General features: G+C 37.4%; 1 protein-coding gene across 1 annotated transcript; it reads right to left on the reverse strand.

Annotated features, from left to right (window-relative positions):
* Positions 1-1,479: 1,479 nt before the first annotated feature.
* On the reverse strand, positions 1,480-9,788 carry c16h2orf76 (chromosome 16 C2orf76 homolog). The gene is made up of 5 exons (XM_054615415.1): positions 9,481-9,788; positions 9,338-9,388; positions 6,902-6,939; positions 4,907-4,988; positions 1,480-2,259 (listed from the first exon to the last, which is right to left on the reverse strand). Exons 1-5 carry the CDS (start codon positions 9,611-9,613, stop codon positions 2,183-2,185), a joined length of 381 nt encoding a protein of 126 aa, XP_054471390.1. The 5' UTR covers positions 9,614-9,788; the 3' UTR covers positions 1,480-2,182.
* Between the last annotated feature and the right edge of the window lie 718 nt (positions 9,789-10,506).

Raw genomic sequence — 10,506 nt, forward strand, 5'->3', positions numbered from 1 at the left:
AAATGTATTATTATTCTCCACTGAAAACCTAAATCCTCCTATATCCATTTCTCAACCATCCTAACTCCTTCTTGTATCTTTTCCTTGAATTATTATTAGTCTTCCCCTTTTTCCGTAAAGCACCATCAGCAACAAATAATCATCTTCCAATATCTCAGTTTATATCAGAGAACGTTGTCCTCCATTGTCTACCTTGAACCTAGTCAATAACACAGTTCCCATGTTAATCTGAATATATATCTATAATTTTTTCTTTCGATTCAATCAAAAGTTCTTCCTGTTATTCCAATTTTAGCTAATTTAATAATTAATTCCACTTTCCATACCATATCATATGCTTTCTCTAAATGTAAAGAACACAACCATTATGGATTCTTCTCTAATTAGGGTTTTTGTTATTTCTGTCTCCAAACAAATTACTGGATACATTTTTCATTTGAAGTGATTGCAATTGGTCAGAAGCTTGTAGGATTTTCTGGTTCCTTTCCTGGTTTTATAATATGTATATTAACTGCATATTTCGAACTGATAGTTTTCTTCTATGCTATCATTTCTGCCTTATCTTGATGTGATACTGCTGTTTTCTCTCAAACTTTTAATACTGGTTACTGCCACTCTCCAAATTCCCCAAACTTTTCTAATCATTCACCAGGCATTACTTATAGTTCTTGTTCTCCAATTTTCTTTGCTTCTCTCAGAGCTTTCCTTAATTGTGCCTGTGCCCTTTTATATTCAATTAGCTTTTAAAAAGTATGTGTTCTCTTTTACCTACATTAGACGCTCTAATCTTTTCTTTAATGGCTTTACTGCACTCATCTGTCCGCCACGGGACTGCTTTCCTTTTAATTTGCCCTTTGGGGCAAACACACTCACCACTTTAGAGTAGGCTTAAGACCTTTCTTTTTGATAACGCTTATAGTTAAATTGAATTTAATGTTAAAGGAACAGTGTGTAAGGGGTATAATTGGCAGAAATGGAATATTATATGCCTAACTATGTTTTCATTAGTGTATAATGACCTGAAACTAAGAATGGTTATGTTATTTTTGGCCTAGATAAAGCCAGTTATATCTACATAAGGAGTGGGTCCACCACACTGGCTCTGGCAGGTGCCGTTTGTTTTTTCCATTACCTTTAGATAGGGTTGGGTACTGGCACTTGATATTAAACATGACCCGGTGGTAAATTATTAGAATCTAGGTGAAGTGAAGATTACTCGAGTTGACGGCAACTATGATCGCTACTGTTACTGCAATAAAACATTTGCGAGTAAAAAGCCAATACTTTATCAATACATCTCTTAAACAAGCAGGAACATGTAAAAATAAAGAAGACCTAATTCAATATGCTTATTTAGCATATTCATTTCCCCTCGCCTCTTCCCTGCCTTCTCTGCTCTTGCATCTCATGCAGGACGGATGTTGGGAAGGAGGAAAGAAGACTGAATATACTGAAATGGGATATACCTTAAGGTTTGCTGCATGTAAGCATATAATGTCAGGGACTGCTTTTTTTTCCAAATAACATGGTATAGACTTTATTGTGAAACAGCATTTGTAAGTCCTTCAAACATTTGCCTGCTAGGTACATTATCAGCGTGAAAACAATGCAGTTAATAAAAACTTGAGTACAGATCTGACATAGTGATGGTTTAAGGTTTTGTATTTACACCACTTTCACCTCCAAGTCTTGGTGAAGTTTAGAAAATGTACCGTGTATTCAGTGCATAAAGTATTTCTGTCCAACTTATTGTCTGGGAAAAATTGATGCTCCTCAAAGTGAGTACTGAAGAGACATGACTAGTTACATGGAATCCAGTTTATTCTCCTCATGGTCTTCAACCATTGCTTCAGCCTGTTATCCTCACTTGAGGGAAATCGGTTTGAAATACTATACTCATTGAGCCAAAGTGGGCACAATTAAGAGGTTTTTAAGTATAGTGCAGTACATTTTATTCTGTTGATTATAAGCCTTTAAGATCCAATATTTTCTAAAAACTTAGTAAACATTATTCAGCATTTGTTTTAAACAATACTGAAGATGAATGTCCATGTTCGCAACCTGTCGGTAAAATTCTTGTATTCCTATTGTTTCTGGCATGCTTGATCTTTGATTCCTATCCTTTAAGAACCCACACTGCTATAGTAAGTAAAAGTAAAGTAAAGCAGGTAAAATACTGTGGTCACCAAGCAGTTTTGGGATTTGCTTTATAGAGACCGTAATCTTCTTTCCTGAAGAAGGCCACTTCTGTTTCATTTGCTGAAAAAAACAAAACACAAATGTTAATAAAATAAACAGTGACATTGTGATAAAACTATCCTTCCAACAGCAGATCATCAGTATTGACCAATTAATCTTAGTGTTATCATAGACTTATTGCTTGGAAATTATTTTACTGAATTTATATTACTGGCCTCAGCAAATTAGTAAGGTGCAACACAACCGACACAACTCAACCTGAAAGAACAAGTGACTGGGGTGCATCGGCAGGGCAGTTAGTTCACATACTCTGAGTTGAGGTCGCTTAAATGACAACACCGTCAGAGAGGAGCACTTCAGACGCTCAAAGGGACTGTTCACCAAACCTCGAGCAGCAATGGCAGTTGCCACTGCAGGGTGGTTTCTTGCCTTTTTATCCCCTGCAAGAACCGTTTCACAAGAGTGTGGCCAAAAACTGGTCTGTTGTTTGTTATGGTCATAGGCTTAGCCGCCGAGCAGCGAATTGGGGAAACCAGAATGACTGACAACTGCTTCACCTTCTGCAGTAGGAGAGGGATGAGGGGGCGCTGCTGAAAGGCAAAGCACGTTTCTTGGCCATTGCAAGTGTGCAAAAGCGTCCACTCCCAGGGGTTAATCGTCCAACCTCATAGACAAGATGTGCTCTTCGGCTTACACCAACATGTGTAGCATTGAACTCCAAGGAACATATGATTTCTCTCCTTAAAACTCCCACTTTCTTTTTTTCATTAAATTAGGTTTCAGCAGCAAGGGCAACACAGATTTACGTGGATTTTAAACAAGGAAATGAAAAGTCACATCAAACTCTCTGGATTTTCTTCTGGGCGGTCTCACTACTTCCTCGTAGCACTGCACCCAATGGGCTTTAGTGTAGTCTATTTAAAACGAAGGTGATTTAATGGATTAGTTTACGAGTGGAGGTGTTTGTGATGAGCCAAAATATCCTCCCGCGGTAGTGATAGCAGTTTGATGTTTGATTATAGCAGCTAGTCTATGAGGCTCCACACTTTTTTTTCCAAAGTAGGGGTGGAAATCTCTAGGCACCCCAAAATTTGATTCAATTCCGATTCAGAGGGCTACAGTTCGATTATAAAACGATTATCGCCATGCATCAAAGAATCCTTTTTTCCCCCCGACCTCTTATTTGTAGAGTCTCATAAAAACACACAATTTATACGATAAGAAAAAAGATTGTATTGTTATTTATTAAAAAAAAAATCTTGTCATTAGTAGTTTTGAGGATATATTTTAATCTGCTTAAAAGGTATTTTAAGGTCATAATTCATCTCATATCTATTTATGTTGTTGTGAAAACATCTTCAGACAGCTGTATTTATAAAATTTTCTCACCATCACACATTTTACGCAATTACATGTGAAAACATCATGATAATGTCAACATTTACATTGGCTCAAAGCCTGAACGCATCATAATGTAACTGAACAGAACCTTCATACGTTAGCTGTTAGTGGTGCTGCTAACATTACTAACTCTCCTCCTGTCAATTTTAACACGGATTGGTTGTTTAAAATGTAACATCACAAATCAGCAAACAGAAAAGCATAAAATGCTAGCATACTGTCAATTTAAGGCTCTTTTTGGCATATATAAGGCTGAAGTGTTCAAATCGTTTAAAGCAGCGCTTCAGGTGAATGTTAAGATTCTCTCAAACACACAAAGCACACTGCGTCCATGTACGTGTTACATGACTCGCGCAAGAGATTTCGCCACACACACACACGCACACGCACACAAAATGCAGGAATCAGGACACCATAGATATCCGTAGCCTCTTCAATTCTTATTGTAATGAAACCATGAGTTATATAACCGTAAAGGCCAAATCGGTAAATCCCGACATCTCTAATTGCAATATTTATCGTTAAATATAATAAAGGATCGATACGTGCCGTTTGTGTACACTGAAAAAAGTGAAACGACCCCGTCATTTACTTAAAGTGCATTTTTAAATTGGTCTAATGGGAAAATTGTGGTTGACCACACCTGTTTTTTTTCGTTCGTCTGAAATCAAATGACAAAAAAGCAATACTTTACTAAAATTGTATTTTCATACCATGTGACCACACGATGTCACATCAAATTGCGCCCTTTCGAAATTTGATGTCCCTCATTATCTAATTTCAGAGATGAAGACCTGAAAAGTCCTAAAACAAGGTAAGAATTGGACAATTTGTTGTTTCAAAAGGGTCTTGTGTTTCCCATGAACATTCATGGTTATTTTCAGGATTGACAACTACTTTACAGACTGTCTTTGCATTTTGCGTGCCTATTAGCTAACGCTAGCTAAATCAGGTTATTTGCATTCATTGCTCATGCAAATGGAGTGCTTTCGTCCGTCTGTTTGACAAGAGTTACCTTAATGACATTGCAAATGTTATAAAGCTATCATGTTAGAACAATAATCGTTGTTGGGTAAGGCTCCTTTTTCTAAAGTGAGAAAGGACGTTGGTGAAAGTCTGTGGACACCTTATATCGAATCGAATTACAGGAACTGTTATAACTTCTTCAGAAATTACAAAGGTGACGTCCGTTCCAATGTGCACGCCTTGTCGTTCGTCGACTGCGGACACACAGAGACGGAGACACACAGAGACACACAGGATCAAGTGTTCCCTGAACAAATAAACAGCAATGACAAACTCTTACCAACGCCAGCAGCTCTAAGGGTTTGGTTGTCTTGCAGAATGAGATTTTCATCATCTTCTAAACTCATCACCAACTCGTTAGTCTGCCAAGAAAAAGGTTATCATTTGAATGACATGGGTTTTCAAAAGACTGAAGAATTTCTATGTCAGTGCCCTTCTTGTTTGGACATTATTTAGCAGCTCCACCAACTGTGCCCATGCAAACTAAAGAAATAGTGTACTGCAATTTTTTTTAACATACATCCTAATTCAATGGTCAAGGGTGTGTTTTGGTTCACTCACCAATTTGTGCTTTTATTGTAAGCACACTTTCTTTAGTTTGTGTTAAATCAGACCATTATGGCAGCATCCATCATTACAGGCAAAATTGTGAGTGACCATGAGATCAACCTGTGGTTAGTGGTAAGACACTTCTTTAAGTATGCAGATTCAACGAGCAAATGGAATTTATAAATGTATGTCACTTGTGTTCTACGGACAAATCCACTATTCAGCGGTGTGGGTAAAAGATGTGCTCGGACACACACACACACACACACACACACACACACACACACACACACACACACACACACACACACACACACACACACACACACACACACACACACACACACACACACACACACACACACACACACACACACACACACACACACACACACACACACACACACTTCTCATTAGCAGGGTCTCTACACTTTGGACCCCACGTAGGGGGCCAATAAGCAAGTTCTACAGTCTGTTCTTATTCACAGGTCAAACACAGCCTCTTTGTCATGCCCCTCAGTAAACGGAGGCTACAGCAGGATAAAGTGTGCCGTGGGCTGCACTTATTCAAAATCCTTCCCACAAGTATGTGAGGAGGCTTTTGTGTTTATTTGGGCATTAGAAAGTATCCCCCATGAAACGATCAGAAAATAACGTTTTATTATCTCCCTCTAGTTTGCACAACCAACACTGTGCTGTCTCTCTTTCTCTCTGCCCCTTCGATGAGCCGGTGAGAAGGGGTGAATTTTGAAAGCTGCATCTACAAACAGCAACCAACAATGTGACTTGGGATAATGTGATAAATAAATATATTTATTTAATAAAATTAGATATTGGATAAAATGTCCAATATGTAATTTTGGTAACAAACATTGTTACTATTTGACACTCTCAATTAGGCTGCTTTTTATTCCCCAAAAGTCTGCTAGTGGCTGTTTGGGTTGAGATTATTTAGTGACAGCGCGTGGTAGAGATGTGTTGGAGTGTAATTATCAGAGCCGAGCTTTATCAACTCTGTATTAAGAAAGGCCTATTAATTAATGCAGCATTAGAAATTGTATCTGTCAGGGAACCAGTTACATTCCATTTTATATGTTATATGTTGTCATATGCCAATAAAACAAATATTGCATATTATGAGCTACTTTTCAATCTTGGCACTGCAGAAATGAGTGACGCCGAGATTGAAAAGTGGCCGATGGTATGCTGTGGTCAGAAAAATAGTTTTGATATTTAATAAAATAATTTATCTCTCGGTTAAGTGATGGCAGGGAGGAACCTGCTATGCTAGGGGACAAATGCTTTACGCTGCTGGAACAGAGCGGTATGCGGAGTGGCAATTAATTTGTACAAACAACTTGTGTCACTGGACCGGAGGGGTCTTCCTTAAATTGAAAAACATACCATAACTGTATTTATGACGAATAATACATAATATACCACGTATGCCTTGTAAATATTATGCAATGTTGATAAATGTGTGATAGTGTTCAGCGATGAAACATGCCAATAATTGTACTACTTGGTTGGTTGGCTCAAAAGTTATTTTGCCTCTGAGGCCAATTTGTGATTTTGGGCTGTACAAAATAAATGTAATTGAATTGAATGGATTAGACAGATTGGCTACAGTTTAGGCTATTCTTTGCTTTAATATTAGCTTCAAGGTACCCTGGGAAGTAATTTCAAAATAATCTAATGGAAAGTGACACTTTCTCAAGAGAGATACCTTTGCTCCATGTGCTTGGTGGGTAATCTTCATTGTGTCTATAAATACAAGAGAACAGAATTAGGTACATAGCATGTACTGTATCTGAACACCCAATCACAACCTTCTTGGATTTTGAGTTTTATTCCTAATCACTTCTGACACATTACATGTCCTCTAATTTAGCTGCCTAATCTCAGTGAGCACCAAGCGGGATTTCAACGTTGATTTCTAGTTGAAAATCTGGTGATATTCAGTCTGAACGTCTAAGACCTCTTTCGCCCTCTTTTCAACCGGCTAAATAGCGGTTACAACATCAACGTGTCACCAAACCAAATTTGTTTGAAAATATTGATATTTTGTTCAGTGTAGGAACGATATTGTTTACTGTGAATGTGTTTAAACAAAGTAATTTTACATTAGTCGGCCAAACATGGTCTACAATTAATGTTTCATATAAAAAGTCATAAATATGTTACTATATATATACACACACACACTATTTGTGCTGCCAACAAGAAGCTTTTAGATCATCGTAATGGGAGCTGTTCTGTATATTAATGTAAAATGAGATAGTGTGCTTAATGCTGTTACATGCATGTGCAGATATTTAGGTTCAGACTGCTTCTAGTACTTTAAATGCAGCACCGGGACTTTTGGAGCGAGGTGAACAAGCTGACAAAATAAATGTGAGGATTAACGCTAACTGAATACTTTTTAAGTACTTGTAATACTGGATTCCAATAATGCCAACCGTTAATAAAACGACTATGGTCACCGGTGAAAAGATATTTCAAACCTAGTTCAAAAGTTAATATTTCATGTGAAAACTTGTTCTAAATTGCAGATTTCCCCCTTAAATATGGCAGACCATCTGAATCCGGGTTCTGGTTGGCTTTGACAAGAACTTTTCAAAAAGGAAAGGAGATTTTCAACTGTCAACAATCATGTATTTATCTATTTCATTGTAGTTGTATTTAGGGAACATTGTTCATGTTATATTCAAATTGTTGCCGAATAAATACAAATTAATTGTTGCCTGTGTCACATGGTTGTCTATATCCTCGTAGTGAAAACTGTTGATGTGATAATATTACTTTGTATGTAAATTGCTACATATTTTACAGTAGGCATTTTAGGGGGATTAATTTGCAGCAATGGAATACAATATTCATGACTATGTTTTAATTAGTGTATAATCGCCTGAATGAGAATTGTAGTGTTTAGGTTAGCTGAGGAAAAGCCAATTAATAGCGTCCTAGGGAGCTAGTCGTCTCCACGGACTAAGCCATCCTGCAACTCCATGTTTCTACAGAATCCCAAAACACGCACTAGCTCTAGTTAGAGCCTTTCACGTATTCTGAAGGTAGAAATGCATTCCAAAACACAACATTAAACGGGCTCCGGTGCTGAATCACGGTAGTATTGATAAGCCCCATTGTAACTGGTGATTTTATTAGTACTTTTATATGATTTGATGTAATTTATTATCACGCTGCAGCGCGCATCTGCTCTGCTTTCTGTCTGTGTTCTTCATTCTTTATTAACTTCACCCTGAATGAAGTGACTTTGTTTTTGTAAGCATAACTGTTGCTGTTTTATAAACAATATTTAGATATATTTTAAATATAAATTCTAATCCTGTTCTGGATTTTTTTATTTTTTTTTATTCTATATATACGTTTTTAAAAGCAATTATTTAGCCATGTAGAAAAGCAGTATTTATAAGAGTAGCTCCTAGTTATACTAAAATCCTTAAGTGGCTCTCACTACCAACTACTGCAACACACCGTTAGATGCCACTAAATCACACTGGGCCTTTAAAAGTTGTTAAAAATAAGGTTATGGTTAAAAAAAACATTCAAAATGAAACCATACTAAGCCGTATTTCACCAGGATTTGCAATATTGGCTTTCAACTGGGAAATTTAGATGTGGTTTCTTTGTTGGGCTCTAAAATGACGGGATGGTACCATCACAATGTAGAGGATGAAAAAATGCACTACTGCAAATACCCGGTGAAATCTGGTTTACATGTGAACATTCACTTAAGGACTTCAAATAGTCTGTGAAAAAACATTTACATTTGAATTTCTTGTCACCGTTGACCATAGTCTTTTTTTAAAATGTCTTTTCAACGGAAAAATGTTCACTGGGATAATCAGAGGATAAATTGTTGATTATTAAGAAGGTTTTTGTTTATTGGTCTAAGTGAAGCACAAGTACACAATTTAAAAGGCAGTATTTTGAACTCTGGTGACTCTCTGGTAACATGGCAAATGTATACATTAATAAATTGAAAACAAATTTGTGGACAGCCTCAACATGTTTCACTATTGCCAAATCAGCCTTTGTAATAGGTTGCTCCGAAAAAAAAAAAAAATTCAGAGAAAATATGGATTAATATAAAAGGACTAATAAGTGACCTAACACAATTACAAATATCCAGAATACGTACCATACGCGTATGTCTTGAAAGGAGGAGGAAGCCCTCGTCTTGTTGCTATATCTGGAAGGGTTTACCAGGACTTCCGTTAGCTCCATCGGTAATAACATATGATACGTCAGAACATGATACAGTGCGTTGTTCTGTTTACTCACCGTCTCGGACAAGCTGAATGAAGTCCTGCACCGTTTGGTCTAAACTGACTCCGTGAAAAACTAATGGTTTGAAGTTTCTGTGCTCGAAAGACCTCACCAGACGAACAGTGAGCACAGCTTCACACCCGGCCATGTCCTGCTGCCGGACAAACCGCTACCAATCCAACTAGCTAGCTCGGATGAAAGTCTGTTTTAATTGCGCTCTTCGCGAAACGTCGGCTTGTTGCGTGATTAGATAGCTGTTTGGCATGGGTCTTTTCAGCATGTGTTTTCCTCTTCCTCCTCCGTCTCCTCTTCTTCTTCTTCTTCTTCTTCTTTAGTCGGTTTAAATACCCGATCGCAGCTTAAAGGTGTATACCGCCACCTACTGTACAGGAGTGTGTAATGGCCTTAGACTTAATCTTCGTATTTGTATTTTAATTCTTAATATTTTTTCAACCTCTCTTGCTGAATCATGCTTTTGACAAAACAATAAAACATGGTCCACAGTTTTTCCTCCCTCTAAACATTCACTCTTTCCATTATTAAGCGTTTCTGGAGCAGAAAGATGTATTTGGCAGCCCAAAGGCATAAATCACATATTCAGTCAGTATAGTGTTGAACGTTTTATTCTTTCACGTCTTTTCTCACATTATCGACTTTTGAGTGTTTCAGAGTCCGAAACGTGAACTTGTGAGCTCAAAGGAAGAAATGACATTTTTAGGCAGTACAGTGTTGAAAGTCTCAGTTTTTCATGTTTTCTCTCATATTATCCTGTTTTGAGTGTTTCTGAAGCCGAAACATATATTTGGGGTTTTAAAGGCATAAATCACATCTTTAGGAAGTACAGTGTTGAATGTTTCATGCCTTTTCTCACATTATCCAGTTTTGAGTGTTTCTGAGCCCGAAAGGTGTGTTGTGGAGCTTAAAGGCAGAAATTCCATCTTTAGGCAGGATAGTGATCAAAGTTTCAGTTTTTCATGTCTTCTCTCATATAATCAAATTTTGAGTTTTTCTCAGGCAGAAATAGCTATTTGGGAGCTACCT

Source organism: Anoplopoma fimbria, chromosome 16, assembly GCF_027596085.1.
Source record: "Anoplopoma fimbria isolate UVic2021 breed Golden Eagle Sablefish chromosome 16, Afim_UVic_2022, whole genome shotgun sequence".
Taxonomy (NCBI): domain Eukaryota; kingdom Metazoa; phylum Chordata; class Actinopteri; order Perciformes; family Anoplopomatidae; genus Anoplopoma; species Anoplopoma fimbria.

Bases quoted from the DNA above. Each gene is read 5' to 3' on its own strand.
- c16h2orf76 (XM_054615415.1), bottom strand. From the start codon at position 9,613: ATGGCCGGGTGTGAAGCTGTGCTCACTGTTCGTCTGGTGAGGTCTTTC. The intron at 4,989-6,901 runs GTATCTCTCTTG...TTTTCTTGGCAG, and splicing joins ACCAAGCACATGGAGCAAAG to ACTAACGAGTTGGTGATGAG. The intron at 2,260-4,906 runs GTAAGAGTTTGT...TGTTTTTTTCAG, and splicing joins CCTTAGAGCTGCTGGCGTTG to CAAATGAAACAGAAGTGGCC.